This window comes from Schistocerca nitens, chromosome 3 (assembly GCF_023898315.1).
Source record: "Schistocerca nitens isolate TAMUIC-IGC-003100 chromosome 3, iqSchNite1.1, whole genome shotgun sequence".
NCBI classification, from domain to species: domain Eukaryota; kingdom Metazoa; phylum Arthropoda; class Insecta; order Orthoptera; family Acrididae; genus Schistocerca; species Schistocerca nitens.
Genome location: NC_064616.1, coordinates 829,144,383 through 829,161,448, shown reverse-complemented (window position 1 = coordinate 829,161,448; position 17,066 = coordinate 829,144,383). Strand labels below are relative to the sequence as shown.

General features: G+C 36.0%; 1 protein-coding gene across 1 annotated transcript in view; it reads right to left on the bottom strand.

Annotated features, from left to right (window-relative positions):
* The window catches only part of LOC126248847 (E3 ubiquitin-protein ligase HERC2), an 851,297-nt gene that overhangs the window by 16,609 nt on the left and 817,622 nt on the right, over positions 1-17,066 (bottom strand). Inside the window, exons 82-83 of the mRNA XM_049950269.1 lie at positions 6,915-7,069; positions 6,737-6,826 (exon numbers count right to left, since the gene is read on the bottom strand). Coding sequence (XP_049806226.1) covers positions 6,737-6,826; positions 6,915-7,069 — 245 coding nt within the window. The remainder of the gene's footprint in view (positions 1-6,736; positions 6,827-6,914; positions 7,070-17,066) is intronic.

Genomic DNA, 17,066 nt, shown 5'->3' with positions numbered 1-17,066 from the left:
GCAGTTGAATTTGGTGAAACTAAACTTCCAATTGTTGTTGTTTATAGGTCCCCTAATTCTGACTTCAGAGCATTTCTGCTAAAGCTAGTGAGGGTTTTTTGTTCATTTTATAGGAAGTACCAAAAATTAGTAATATGTCATGACTTCAATATTAATTTTGTATGTGTTTGTGCATGAGAAAGGAAGTTGGTAGATCTCCTAAATTCATATGCTCTGATGCAGATTGTGTTTTTTCCAACCACGGTGCAGGAGAAAAGTAGCACAGCCATAGACAATATTTTTATTCATTCTTCATTAATAGATCAGCATTCTGTTACTAAAAGGGTGAATGGCCTTTCAGACCACATGCACAAATTTTAACTTTAAAGATTTTTGTTCTCAAACAAATCTTGAATATAATTACAAACTATGTAGAAAAGCTAATCCAACAGCAATAGAGAGTTTTTAAACCTTTGTTAAGGAACAAGAGTGGCATGATGTTTATAGTGCTGATAACATAGATAACAAATATAATGCTTTCCTTAACACATTTCTCATGCTCTTTGAAGGTTGCTTTCCATCAAAATGTGCCAGCAGCAAAGGCAGCCTGGGTGGTTGACTAGTAGGATAAGGATATTGCATAGAACAAAGTGGTAATTATATCAAAATGTTAGAAGTAATCACAATCGAGCTACAGTAGCCCATTACAAACAGAATTGTAAGAAGCTTAAAAATGTTATTTGGAAGGCAAAGAGTATGTGGTACGCAAATAAAATAGCTAAATCACAGGATAAAATTAAAACCATATGATCAGTCGTGAAGGAGGTGTATGGTCGGCAGCACAAGGTCAATGATATAAAGTCAGTTCATAGTAAAAATATTTCTGTTACTGGCAAGTCAGATATATGTACACTATTTAACAATCACTCTCTGAGCATGGCTGGTGAATCAAATAAAACCTTAGTTTATACAGGGAATCATATAAATCTCTTGAAAAATGCCTATGATGCCTGAAATACTCCTCTGTGATACTGACAAGGGGAGAGATTGAGTCAATAATTAAATCACTGAAGACTAAGGACTTTCATGGATGTGATGGAGTGGCTCACAATTGGTTCACCTCTTACTTTAACAACAGACAGCGGAAAAGTCGTTACCCACAGCGTTGAGAATGACTATGATGTGGAGTCTGAGTGGGGCACAGTGTCAAATGAGGGGGTGCCCCAGGGTTCAGTGCTGGGACCACTCCTGTTCCTTATTTACATAAATGATATGCCATCTAGTGTAACAGGTGATTCTGATGTTGAGTGCAACAATGACACTGTTTCAAATAGTGCATTTCACGACTTAAGTCCATGGCCTGTAGAAAATAACTAATGCTAAATCACAGTAAGACTCAGTTTTTACAGTTTCTAACACAAAAATCAACAAAACACAATGTTTTAATTTCACAGAATGGGCAGATGATTATTGAAACTGAACAATTCAAATTTCTAGGTGTTCAGATAGATAGTAAACTGTCACACAAAGCCTAATGTTCAGTATCTTGTCCAAAGACATAATGCTGCCATTTTTACTAATGAAACGGTATCTGAAATAAATGACAGTTCAACACAAAAAGTAGTCTACTTTGCTTATTTTCCCTCATTTATGATGTATGGTATTATATTTTGGAGTAACTCTTCTCATTCTCAAAGGATACTTTTGGCTCAGAAATGGGCAGTTCGGGCAATAAGAGGTGTGTTACTGAACCTCTTGTCGACTCCTGTTCATTAGTCTGGGTATTCTGACACTAGCCTCTCAATATATATATTCTTTACTGTCATTTCTTGTCAACGATATCAGCTTATTCCCAAGAATTAGCAGCATTCACTCAGTTAATATTAGGCAGAAATCCAATCTGCATTTGGATCGGACTTCCTTGACTCTTGAGTAGACAGGTGTGCAGTATACTGCTCTGGCATCCATTTTTGATAAGCTATGACAAGAATTCAAAAATCTTAGCAGCAATCCAAATGCTTTCAAATCGAAACTGAAGAGTTTCCTCATGGATCACTCCTTCTATTGTGTCGAAGAGTTCCTTGAAAAATTAAGCCAATTCCTGTGTTATATTGTTGATTGTGTTTACACAGACTTATGGCTTGTATTTTTTTGAGTTCATAAACATTTTATTTTATCTGTTATTACTTGTATGTTGTAATTTAATGTACTGACATGTTCCATGACCTTGGAGATTTGCTCTTCAGTTTGGTCCTATGGAACTACTCGTGTAAAATAAATAAATGAACAAACAAAAATGAAGCACTGATGATACCCTTCTTCTTAAAGCTGATAAAAGCAGTTCTGTGGTAGTGATGTAAATCAGCGACTACACCAAAAAAACGATACAATTTTTTAGAGACAACAATAGTTCTAGAATAGATAAAGACCCTACACTGAAATTCCAGGAATTTGTGAAAAATTGTGTGTGTGTGTGTGTGTGTGTGTGTGTGTGTGTGTAGGTAACACTGGGGATAACATGATGTTGTTACATAGAACTAATAACAGTATAGGGATGAATATGCTTGAAGAAACTGGAATTTTTTTGCAATTTTAAACAATATTCACATAATATACTACATGAACAAAAAGATTTTTAAAATACAAGAATTTCCTGGAAAACTTTACTGATATTTTATAATTACTTACCAATTTCAGAAACCCCAACCCTGGCTCCCCCCGTCCCTCCCCAACTCTTATTTTTAAATGATAGCCTGAAACTCAATTATCATAGTGTTGTACTGATATGCTACTTAAGCCTCCTGTATTTTAACAATGTGAACACATCCAGTGAGGTACACATATGCTTTTATTTTATACATGATTTTAATGATTTTTACAGACTTACAAATGCATGACCTCCAAGTATAATTTTTTTTACTGAACAAATGATACAACTGCTTCCCACTGTCTACATATTTATCTTAATAATTTATATTTAGTAGAACTTCTCTGTTTGATCTTGCATCTTTGATTGTGTACAAATTGTCATTTTTCATCCAGTGTAATTCTTGTCATGTTTATGTGCTCTTGTCCTCTGAGATTTATAATTACTACTTTTCTCTGAATATATCTCCAGGATCATATGTAACTTTTGCCCACTTCTGTAGACTTATGTTTAAGATTGTAAGTTTTTTAACAATATGTGATACAAGACAATGCTCAGGATTATGGACATAAGAAGTTATGTTACTTATTTCTCCACGATTATTACTTTTTGTAGACCATTACTGTGTGTGTAGTTCTTATATAGTAAAATTTGTATAGTCACTAGTATTCAAGTAACTTATACCACAAGTTTTCACTCTACATGTAGTTCTAATAGTTATTAATGTCCTATATAATTAGTGATGTTTACTACTTTATAGCTGCTACGTAAATTTAGATTGGACATTATTTGATACTATAGGCAATCCGGTTGAGATACAACTGGATTTGTAAGACTGAGGTCTTAAGCAGTTTTAGATTTACATCTTAAATACAGATAATTTTTAACAGACTACTTCTTGATGATTGTGCACCTATACTGTCAGTAAGGAATGGTGTGTAGCCCGAGGTCTACATATATATTCACACTGTATCCCTACCTTATCAACTGATATGCTTTCCTATGCTATTATCTTCTGTTAACATGACTGTGACTTTTTGATTATGTGTTAGTACCTCCTATGAATTTTTGCACCTACTGTCTTCTTTAATTTTGTATGTACACATACCTTGACTTGTCTGGTCTGGTCTGGTCTGAGTACCTTCAAATGTCAATCACATATTACACAGAACCACGGACTAAATCATCTTAGTTATTTTAATCATGCTGTACTGGCATATAAGAAACTATGTGGATTTTTATTTAATGCCTGTATAACATGACTTTGTTTATAGAGTTTTTTATAAAGGCTCAATCACTACCTAGAATACAATGTATTCACATTGTGCGGTTCACTGTTACTTCAGTATTAATCATTTTGCATGCTGAATATGATGTATGTAAAGTGATACTTGTAGGATTATTCACTTCCACTATTACAATGGTTTTTCATTTTCAACAATACAGGAAAACATAGAGTGCTACTTACCATAAAGAAGACACATCATGTTGCAGACAGGCACAATTAAAAACGTGCGCTTTCAGCCACAGCAGCCTTCATCAGTATATATATATATATATATATATATGTCTGCTTGTGCCTGTATGTGTGGATGGATATGTGTGTGTGTGCGAGTGTATACCTGTCCTTTTTTCCCCCTAAGGTAAGTCTTTCCGCTCCCGGGATTGGAATGACTCCTTACCCTCTCCCTTAAAACCCACATCCTTTCGTCTTTCCCTCTCCTTCCCTCTTTCCTGATGAGGCAACAGTTTGTTGCGAAAGCTTGAATTTTGTGTGTATATTTGTGTTTGTTTGTGTGTCTATCGACCTGCCAGCGCTTTTGTTTGGTAAGTCTCATCATCTTTCTTTTTATATATATATATATATATATATATATATATATATATATATATATATATATATATATATATACGACTTTTTTACAGTAAGTTGCAGTATATCTTTTCCTACATTGTTGATATTCCTACCTGGAGTTTCCATTGTTTGGTTTTACATTTTATTGTTATGTAGTAATGTCAGCACTGATAACTTTTTATTATCACTAGTTCTCTAGTTATCTTACCAAACATGGTCCGTAGAAATATTCTACTTAGCCCTTTGCATTTGATACAAAGTTCTCTGTTAAAAAGTTACACTATTACTGCCTGCAGATGTACGAGGGTAATCCCAAAAGTTAGGTCTCCTATTTTTTTATAAGCACATAGACCTGTTTATTTCTACAATGATTTACATCAGTTTACAGCTTGAACATTTAGCTATGTTTCGACATAATCACCATTTCTGTTGATGCATTTTTGTAGACGCTGTGGCAGTATTCATATGCCCATGTCATACCAGCTTGCTGCCATGCTGTTCAGAAAGTTATGAACCTCTCCTTTCACCTCGTTGCTGGAGCTGAATTGCTTTCGGCCAAATGTTCTTTTAATTTAGGGAACAGGTGATAGTCATTGGGTGCCAAGTCGACCAACAATACCCCTTTCAGATCCCAAAAAAACTGTTGTCATGACTTTACCGGCAGACTGTGCTTGTTGGAATTTCTGCTTTGGCAAAGAAGGATGTCGCCACTTGCGTTATTGTTGCTTGGTCTCAGGTGTAAAGTAGTATGCCCAGGTTTCGTCACCCGTGCCAACTGAGTCAGAAAGTTGTCCTGTTCAGCTGTAAGGCAGTGAAGAAATGTGTGGGAAGCATCAACTCGTTGCCGCACGTGGTCCTCAGTCAGCATGCGTGGCACCCATCTTGCTCACATTTTCCGGTATTTCAATGTTTCCAATAAAATTCTGTGAGCGGTACTTCGCGAAATCTCAGGAACCAACACGCAGAGATCATCCAGGGTGATCAGCTCATCTTCATGCATGCTTTGCTCAACCTTCAACACTGTCTCCTCAGAAACTGATGGTCTCCCACTCCTTTTTTCACCGTGGATTTCAGTCCAACCAGCTGCAAACTCTCTACACCACTTACGAACATTTTTGACATCCATGCATGAGTCACCATACACTTCCATTAGTTGGCGATGGATTTCAATCAGTGCAGTGCCCTTTGTGTTCAGAAACGGAATAACTGCTCACAATTCACACTTGGCGGTAACATCCAACGGGAGCTCCATTATCAATGGCTGCCAAGCCAAGACTAAGCATCTCAGCGTAGCGTGCGCATGTTTACACATAGTGCATGAAGCATTCTTCATAACAGTGTGACCAACTACCACACAAACAGAGTCCTGTACTTATAAAAAATAGGAGACCTTACTTTTGGGATTGCCCTCGTATCGCAGGCATTAGCATCTGTGATGGTATGCTATAGAAGATTGTCTTTGCTTGTTTCATGTGTGTATGTTCCTCCTCCTCCTCCTCTTTTTCATTTTTATTTTTTTTAACCCAGTTATATGCTGCAGTGGTTAGCACACTGACTCACAATTGGGAGGCCAATGGTTCAAAAAAACCCGCTTCTAGCCATCTAGATTTAGGTTTTTCATGATTTTCCTAAATTGCTCCAAGCAAATGCCAGGATGGTTTCTTTGAAAAGGCATGGCCGATTTCCTTCCCCATCCTCGAGACAATCCCAACTTGTGCTCCATCTCTAATAACCTCAATGTCGATGGGTCGTTAAACTGAATCTTCCTTTTTTCATGATTTTTTGTCCCTTTAATGTTTGTTACTACTGTAAGTGCTGTATTTGACTACTGATTGTGGATTCATACTATGGCAGGTTTGAGGCTGTATCAGTCTAAAAGGAACATGAAATATGATTTTATCTATCTGGTTTCACCTTGTAAGTATTTATATGTACATCACATCAACACTATAGTTTAGGTTATATTATTTTTGGGTATATAACATGTTTTCATTTTCAATGTTGAAAGATGTCGTGTGTAGATGGTCTATGACCAAAACCAGTTTTAAAATAAACAGCTGATGGTAAAAAAAAAAAAAAACAGTTTTTCAATTACTTGATGACTCTAGGTTGTCACTTAAACAAAACATTAAATGCCATGCCTAACCCACAATGTGGTGTAATATTAAGTGGCAGTGGTAGATAGCGTCATGAGGCAATGAAATATAAGAGAAATTAAGTAAGGAAAGCAGTACTGATCTGACAAAACAACATACCTTACATGAGTATCGAGGCATTTTCAACAGAAAGAAACAGGTGTAGCTTTCTGGCAGAAAATGGTCTGGTGGATTATATTTATCCAGAACCTGAAACAAACAGACATATGGAATGTAAAACAATATAACTGAGACAACAGAAATATCCAGATCTGTAGCCAAATGTGTAAACACAGACCTGTAGCACAAAATCTCGTCCTCTGAAATCAGCAATCGTTCGAGGAAGCCTCGTCCTACCCCAAACAAAACGTAAGAAAAGAGAGCGTTCTTGATTCGTGAATTCTTCCATAACCTCCCAGAACCACTGTATCAGTAGTGAATTAGCATCTTCACCTGATGGAGAAAAAAATAAACATATATGACAAGTATACAGAGTCCTTGTATATTTTATTTAAACTGTGAGACACAGACAATGCAAATAATTCTCAAATTCAGATTTTCTTCAGTCTATTTATGCATTGAAATAGACACACAAAATATTAGGTAGATTACACAAAGTTGATGGAACTGTAGTGAGGTGATTATGAAGTGGGCTTGCATTATACATAACAGGTGCCTATCCTAACTGCTGTTTCAATGAAGGAATAGTCATAAATTTCCAATTTTCAGTTATATTGCCTCATATGGCGGTTAGTGTAAAAATTCAATGTGTGGCTCCATGAAATAATGTCAATTATGTAGTCAAAAAGAAAAACTATGAAAGCTGTAAGAATGAAATAACAAAGCACAAAGAACACATGTCTAGTGTACAATTTAACATCAGTTCATTGATGATGGATTTCAAGAAACTTACAGAAGAAAAAAGTGTACTGAACACAACAAAATAGAGGCACGAAAGTTCAGTTTTCTCGGAGAGTTGAATGGAAGTAAAGTTCAAAAGATGCATACAGATAATGCAGGGTATATGACACTGTGAAGCAAACAGAAATGTAGTGCATGAAAATCACTTTCAAGCTCTTTCTACTATGGATTGTGATAATGTTGTTAACAGTTCGAGTGTACCATGTGGAAAACAAAGTGACTTCATGAATGAGGTAGAACATGGAATATTTCAGCCGCACTTAATTAAAAGATCATAGGCGAAAATGCTCTCAAAAAATTTGCCACGGATAAGCTATTCACCTGAGACATTATTGACTTATGTTAACAAAAAAGAGAAAATAAATAGTGCCAAATAAGGCATTGCACAAAGCAAAGGTAGGCAGAAAATCGGTAAGCTCTGAGCAGAAAATACATGTAAAATTGAACTGTATGCAGACAGCCAAGGGCAAAGTATAGCCACTGAATTTTGGTGGACAAGCAGACAGAATTTTAATTGCATAATAAAGCCAAGAGCAAAATACAGTGCTGCTACATCAATGTGTCAGGAAAAAATTTCCTCATTGAGCAGAAAGTACTTTTCCATCTTCCTGGCAGGATCAAACAATGTCACAAGGAATGGAAAAAAGGATCCCTAAATCTTGTTAAAAAGAAAATCGTGTGAGCTGAGAGGAACAAACGTTATTGTTTTTGCAGTTTCACGTTGTTACAACTTAAGAGAATGGCCCCGTTTACAAACAAAGAAATTGAAAGATGAAAAATATTTGCAGGCAGTTTGAAAATGTAACATTTGTGCACATTAACAATTTGGGGAAAAGATTCCACACAGCACACAGTTTTCATCTAAATATACTTGGAAACAACTTTATAGTAACAAAAATTTTAGATGTAGTAAATAAAATCTCAAATGTGCAGTGTGATGATGTAGGAGTCATACCTCTCATGGACAAGAAGAGTGGATTACCTGGAGACTCAAATGAGAAATCTGCTGTCAGTGAAGCTACACCTCTTGAAGACAAACATGAGGTTTTGTCAATGCAAGTGAACAACCCAAATGCAATCAGCTCACAGAAAAGCACAATGGTTGTAGAAGAGCAAACACCAGAAATAAGTGAAACAGCAGCAGCACAGTCATCATCATCATTATCAGAAGCAGCAGCAGCAGCAGCAGCAGCAGCAACATCAACAACAACAACAGTAGCAGTAGCAGAACCAACAATACCTGGAGCAGCAGTACAGAAGAGCTTAAAGAGGAGCCAAAGGGAAAATACATCTGTGTCACTCAATGATAATTTTTTATGGTTTCAAGCCAGGAAGAACATAAAAATGTGAAAAATCAGGCTGCTAACTCACTGTTAAGTCACAGTAACATCTTATTTTTAAACATTCAGGGTCTTGAAAGTAAAGTTGAAATAGTGGAGGAGTCATTGCCACAAAAAAGTATTTTTTTCTATGTTTATCTGAACATTGGCTTAAACCATGACAAATAAAATGTACCAGAAGATTTTATAAACATGGAAACAGTTTTTGCAGATCTCAGTACCATGATGGTGATACTGTTTTCTATGTTTCAAATGAAACAGGGTTAAGGGCACTTGATCTTAGTGGCCCATGTGTAGAGAAACACTTTGAAATTACTGGAATCATGCATGATGTAATGAAACGTATCTTAGTATGTATTTACCATTCTCCTAGCTCAGACGAAAAACATTTTTAGATAATTTAGACAGTGTACTCTGTTACATAGCAAAGTGGAAACAATATGTAACTACAATTGGGGGAGACTTTAAGTCAAGCTCAGATGTAACATGTAACAAACCCAGTGTAAATAGGTTACTGAATATGCTAAGGGAACACAACTTCCATCATATAAATTCAGAACCAACAAGACTAAAAGCATGCTTAGATAATGCTTTTGTCAACTGAGTTTGTGACATGTACTTCACCAGCATAAAGGAATTTGATTTTTCCAACCACTCGATGTTAACAGTAGGGTTAAGACATTTTATAAAAGGGGATTGGAACAACGCTGTACAAAAGTTACCAAAATCGAATACCTTAATACTAACAAAAACCAATTTCAGAAAACTAACACACAAGCGGAGCATAACTAACTGGGGTAAATTATTTCAAAGATGAGATTCCAATGTCCAAACAGTTTATGAAATATTTCACAACTACTTAATAGATATGTTAAAAGCTCATCTTGTTCCAAAGAAATATCATAAAACAAGAAGGGTAAATTGTGGTAACCAAAGAGCTGAAGAATTTAAAAAATAAGGTACTGCTGTTAAAACAACTTGGCAAAGTAAATAATTCTAATGAAATTAAGGACCTCAAAATAACCACTAAGAAACTGTATAAGAAAGAGCTACAATTGGCTAAACACTAATCTAAAAAAAATAGTACAAGCTAGTGAAAAACAGTCTGGTCAGTAATTAATAGTTTTAAAGGTGAAATCAGAAATTATGATAAGACAGTTCCAATAGCAGCAGATATGTTCAACAAATATTTTGTAAGCTGTTCTGATGAGATCAAAAAGTTGATCAGTAAACCCAATATAATATGTATAGATTATCTTAACAGCACAAACCTACATCATACACAGACTGGACCTTGATTGAAACACTTCAAAGAGGTATGTCAAGAGAAAGTTCTTAAAATTGTCAAAGATATGAAAAAGTCATACAGTAAAGATATTTTTAATACAGTAAACAATCTACTGAAAGAAATAATACATTACATTGCAGCACCAGTAATACATTCTATGAACTTGTGTCTCATAGAAGGGGCTTTTCCTGATCATTTCAAACTATCCATGGTGAGTCCAGTCTTTCAGAAGGGTACAAATCTGATACAGCAAAATACAGGCCAGTTTCACTAATTCCAGTACTAGTCACAATCTTTGAAGACATAATATATCAACAGATGTATCAGTACCTAGAACTTAATGATAAGTTAAGTACATCACAGTTTGGTTACAGAAAAGAAAAGAAAGTCAACTATAAATGCCACAGAACTCTTAGTGAGAGACATTTTAGCAGCATTTGAGGACCATGCTTACATAAAGGTAAGCTTATGTGATCTGTGGCCTTTGACTATGTTGACGACTCTGTCTTGCTCTCTAAACATGAGTACAATGGAATATGTGACAAAAATTTAAAACTCATCAAATATACCTTAATAAAAGGAATAATAATAATTAATAAAAGGAAGTCATCTGTCTAACACGCTTGAGGCTCAACACTGAGTGCAAAAGAGATCAAAATTAGGACCACTTCTATTCCTAGTACATATAAATGACTTACCGGGAAATATAGACATAAAGACAAATATGTATGCAGAAGAAACAACTTTTCTGTCAATAAACCGTGTATTTGATAAACTTGTTAGTAGTATGAATGTGGCAAAAGAAAATGCAGTATCATGGTTTAATGTGAATGGTCTACTATTAAATGAGAAAGAGATCCAGAATATGTGGTTGTCTATCAAAGATTGTCCAAGTAGAAAAGCAAAATGCAAAATTTTTAGGTATCATATTTGACTTATTAACATGGAACTCTCATGCTGAACAAATAGTGGTCAAGATGTCAAGAGTTATATATCTGCTGAAGAGGCAGATGTGGTGTTTGTGACATTTGAATATGTGTGGACAGTGAACTTTTTTTTATTCATTTTAAATCTGCTTTAAAGTATTCATAAAGTAATAAGTGAAATTCTATTGATCCAGAAGAAAGCAATCTGAGTAATGGGAAAGGTAGATAACAGGACACATTGTAAACTACTGTTCATTAAAAATAGAATATTAACAGTTATTAATCTATATGTTCTTGATAGTGTTAACTATATACTAGCTGAACTACCAAATTTGGGTGTAACGAATCAAAGGCATGACAAGAATACAAGAATCTGTACTTCTCTGCTCCTTCCAAACAATAGATTAACAAAAGCTAAGAGTCATAATTACATGGCAATAAAAATATATAACAAATTGTCTAAACATGCCTCAAGCACGCCAATCACAGTAAATGAAAAGTTACACAACTTCTTGTTAACTAACCCATTCTATTCATTAGAGGAATTTTTAGAAATGCCCAATATCAACTTAAATATGTAAAAATGTATTTTATAAAATAATAGGTTAAGTGAACTGATGAAGTCCATGGCATGTAATAATGCTCAATGACTAATAAAGACTCTGAATCTCTCTCTTTCATATTGCCAATATCCACCCTAGCAAAGATCACTGCTAACCTAAGATGCAGTTGCAGTTGGACCCGAGTGCACAGAGATGGCACTGGACATGTGCGAGAGTTGTGCAGGTTTGAATGTGTGTCCCCTTGTTTTATCTATGTCTGATGAAGGATTTAGTCTCATAACTAATAATATCTAGCAGTCTTCTTTCAATGTGCTTGTCTGTGACTCCACACTTCCTTTATTTAGTGGGTAGAAATATATCCTTTTCATATTGTTGTTAGGACATGAGACTAGTTATTGTGGTCCCATTGCCCTTCATATATCTGAAAATGTGGACAGAAGGCTGATTTAGAGTCCATTGGTCAATAATCTAGTAACTTATGGGTCTGCATTACCTTGATTTTCTTAAGGAATCCCACTGATAGTGTGTATCTTCCCTCACACACTGGTTCGAAAATGATACAGCTGTCACATTTGCATGATTCGCATGTTTTGCAATGTCTCTCAAGGACGAATCACTGTCATAAAATTCAATAATGTAACCCCCCAGGAGGACGTTATTATCAGGAGAAACAAAACTGGTGTTCTACAGATCAGGGCATGGAATGTCAGATTCCTTAATGGGGAAATGGATAGGTTAATGTTAGTCGATGGCAGGAGGAACAAGACTTTTGGTCAGGTGAATACAGGGTTATAAATACAAAATCAAATTGGGGTAATGCAGGAATAGGTTTAACAATGAATAAAAAATAGGAGTGCGGGTAAGCTACTACAAACAGCATAGTGATTGAATTATTGTAGGCAAGATAGTCATAAAGCCCATGCCTACCACAGTAGTACAAGTTTATATGCAAACTAGCTCTGAAGATGATGAAGAGATTGAAGAAATGTATGTAGGGATAAAAGAAATCATTCAGATACTGAGAGGAGACAAAAATTTAATAGTCATGGGGGACTGGAATTTGATAGTAGGAAAAGGAAGAGAAGGAAAAGTAGTAGGTGAGTATGGAATGGGGATAAGGAATGAAAGAGGAAGCCGCTTGGTAGAATTTTGCACAGAGCACAACTCAATCATATCTAACACTTGGTTTAAGAATCATGAAAGAAGGTTGTATATGTGGAAGAGGCCTGGAGACACTGATAGGTTTCAGATAGATTATATAATGGTAAAACAGAGATTTAGGAATCAGGTTTTAAATTGTAAGACATTTCCAGGGGCATATGTGGACTCTGACCACAATTTATTGGTTTTGAACTGCAGACTAAAACTGAAGAAACTTCGAAAAGGTACGAATTTAAGGAGATGGGACCTTGATAAACTGAAAGGTCCACAGATTGTAGAGAGTTTCAGAGAGTGCAGGAAACAATTGACAAGAATGGGGGAAAGAAATACAGTAGAAGATGAATGGGTAGCTTTGAGACATGAAATAGTGAAGGCAGCAGAGGATCAAGTAGGTAAAAAGACGAAGCCTAATACAAATCCTTGGGTAACAGAAGATATATTTAATTTGATTGATGAAAGGAGGAAATATAAAATTACAGTAAATGGAGCTAGCAACAAGGAAAACAAATGTCTCAAAAATGAGATCAATAGGAAGTGCAAAATGGCTAAGCAGGGATGGCTAGAGGCCAAATGTAAGGATGTAGAGGCATGTATCACTAGCGGTAAGATAGATACTACCTACAGGAAAATTAAGGAGACCTTTGGAGAAAAGAGAACCACTTGCACGAATATCAAGAGCTCAGATGGAAAACCAGTTCAAAGCAAAGAAGGGAAAGCAGAAAGGTGGAAGGAGTATATAGAGGGTCTATACAAGGGCGACGTACTAGAGGGCAATATTATGGAAATGAAAGAGAACGTAAATGAAGATGAAATGGGAGATATAATACTGTGTGACGAGTGACAGAGCACTTATCTTAGAAGATAGATTAAGGAAAGGAAAACCTATGTTTCTAGCATTTGTAGACTTAGAGAAAGATTTTGACAATGTTGACTGGAATACTGTCTTTCAAATTCTGAAAGTGGTAGGTGTCAAATACAAGGAACAAAAGGCTATTTACAATTTGTTTAGAAACCAGATGGCAGTTATAAGAGTCGAGGGGCATGAAAGGGAAGCAGTGGTTGGGAAGGGAATGAGACAGGGTTGTAGCCTATCCGTGATGTTATTCAATCTGTATATTGAGCAAACAGTAAAGGAAACAAAAGAAAAATTTGGAGTAGGTATTAAAATCCATGGAGAAGAAATAAAAACTTTGAGCTTTGGCAATGACATTGTAATTCTGTCAGAGACAGCAAAGGATCTGGAAGAGCAGTTGAACGGAATGGACAGTGTCTTGAAAGGAGGGTATGAGATGAACATCAACAAAAGCAAAACGAGGATAATGGAATGTAGTCAAATTAAATCGGGTGATGCTGAGGGGATTAGATTAGGAAATGAGACACTTAAAGTAGTAAAGGAGTTTTGCTATTTGGGGAGCAAAATAACTGATGATGGTCGAAGTAGGGAGGATATAAAATGTAGACTAGCAATGGCAAGCATTTCTGAAGAAGAGATATTTGTCAACACCAACTAGAGATATAAGTGTCAGGAAATCTCTTCTGAAAGTATTTGTATGGAGTGTAGCATATATGGAAAAGAAACATGGATGATAAATAGTTTAGAGAAGAAGAGAATAGAGGCTTTCAAAATGTGGTGCTACAGAAGAATGATGAAGATTAGATGGATAGACCACATAACTAGTGAGGAGGCACTGAATAGAATTGGGAAGAAGAGGAATTTGTGGCACAACTTCACTAGAAGAAGGGATCAGTTGATAGGACATGTTCTGAGGCATCAAGGGATCACCAATTTTGTACTGGAGAGCAGCATGGAGGGTAAAAATTCTAGACACACACTAATCAGATTCAGAAGGATGTAGGTTGCAGCAGGTACTTGGAGATGAAGCAGCTTGCACAGGATAGGGTAGCATGGAGAGCTGCATCAAACCAGTCACTGCACTGAAGACCACCACCACCACCACCACCACCACCACCACCACCACCACCAACAACAACAACAATGACAAGGACAACAACAACCCCTCTTGAACACATCATAGTTAAGGTTTCACATGCAAACCTTCCCTTGATACATAACTGATTTCTGAAGCTGCAATAAAAGTGGATGCTATGGTAACAGTGACTGATGAATGTCATGGGCTGCACTTTTACAAGTGGAATACCTGGTGAAGAAAATACATTTTGTTGTTTTGTTGGCATGGTTTGTACAAGTAAGTTTACACCATTTTCCCTACCTGCCATGTTTGAAGCAAATCTGTTGAGTTCTCCAGGGATAACTATTCACCGGGGATAAGGGGGTAATATTAATACATGTAGAACAAACAGAGATATTTTAGGTCATCAAAATTACAGTGCTTTTAGAAGAATGCTTAAACAGACACATTACAATACCGCGTCAAAAGTAGGAGCTATTAACTGCTGTAACACTCAGAACAATGTCCCTGAATCACCTATGTTCAGAAACATAGAGGGACTCTTATACAACTACTTTGCAACTAAGAAGCAACATAAAACTTTAGTAGATCATTTGCTGCTAAACTGCAGTTGCTCCATTAGTGACACAAAGAAGTACACATTGCTATGGCGATTGGAATCCACAGACTCATCATACATTCATGAACATACATTAATGTCATTACATTAAAAAATGTGTGAGTGGACATCAGTTTTCAGGTAGTCTATTTAGTTTTTGGGCAGACTTCAACATTTCTGAGGATTTCATTTCCTTCCAAATTTGTTTAATGCCTGTTAAAAACAGGCATCCCACATAATTAACATTCAGCTTAGGAATGACATTCATCTCTTGATCTCTGCTGCAATGTATGTTGAAAGTGTCAACATTAAGATCCAAACTGTTTATGCATTTTAAAAAGTTATGTTGCTCCACAAACTGTCGACATGGACATTTGTCTTAACAATACTTTATACCTGCATAAGAAAACAGAAGACATTTATTGATGGAGATGTCAGCAATATCTTTCTTGGAGTGGTGCCATAGTCTCTAATAGATGTAAACAAACATTACGGCATATCAAACAAATTTATAAGTGAAAGGCACACAAACTTATGGCATTTTGTAACTCTTCTTGCTTGATGAACCACATACCCTGACATGTGATAAATCAAATGTTCCTTTGCTGAGTTGCTTTCCAGAATTACCAGCACAAATTGTGAATCAGCTTGAGCTTCTGTGAAATTATGTCTTCCCATTCCCAAACTCTGTCTCTCTGATTTTGTCTGGAATATCTGGCTAATGTCCCCATTTGGTTTATGTACTATCTCAACGAATATTCATGTTTACAATCACAGTTTTCACTGAAAGATAATGAAGGTTTTACAGGAATGTAAACATACTGTGCTATGTGCAAACTGACATAGTCTGTTACTGATGGATGATATGTGTATTAATTCCATATGGACATTTGAGATCCTTTGCCAAATTTGGAAATGTATTTCTGAAGGAAGTGACAACAATCCACACTTCAAACAATGTCTGTATCCGTTGGGCAACTTAATATTTAAAAGTATGCTATCCGGAAAAAAAACTAGTTATCATACCAAATTCCCTAATTATTTTTTAATTAACATTTCTTTAACACTGTGTCAACCATGATTTTATGTTTCTTACTGAGTGTTGAATGAACTAGGACATCTGCATGCAGCTTTCCTAGACTAGTTTTGACATTGGCTGTTCTCAGATTATTATGTAATCACAGAACTTCCAGTACTTACACTTCAATGTTCTTTTTAATGAAACTACTGTGATTTCCAATCCTGACTCAGTCTCACTTTCCTCTTGTTTACCATCTTCTCTACCACAAATTTTCTTTTGCAAATGATTTACAGTCAATTTTCTTTTGTGTAATATTTTGGGTGCACTCAGCCCATTGAGGCCAGTTGAGGAGCTACTTGATTGGAAAGTAGTGTCTCTGGTCACAAAAACTGACAACAACCAGGAGAATAGTTTGCTAACCACATGCCCCTCCATATCTGCATTGAGTGATGCCCATGGGCCGAGGATCAGATGGCAGTCAATTGGTACCATTGGGCCTTTAAGGCCTGTTTGGATGGATATTAGTTTAGTTTAAAATATCTTGAATAGCTATTTCAGTAAATGGGGAAATAAGTAAGGAACAGCTCCTATGTTCAGAGACCATCTTTGTCTTGATATTTCAGCTTGTTTACTCTCAATGATAAACAAGTCTGTTTTGTAATAAGTTTGTCTGTGAAATGTGGGTCCACACAGATGTCTGT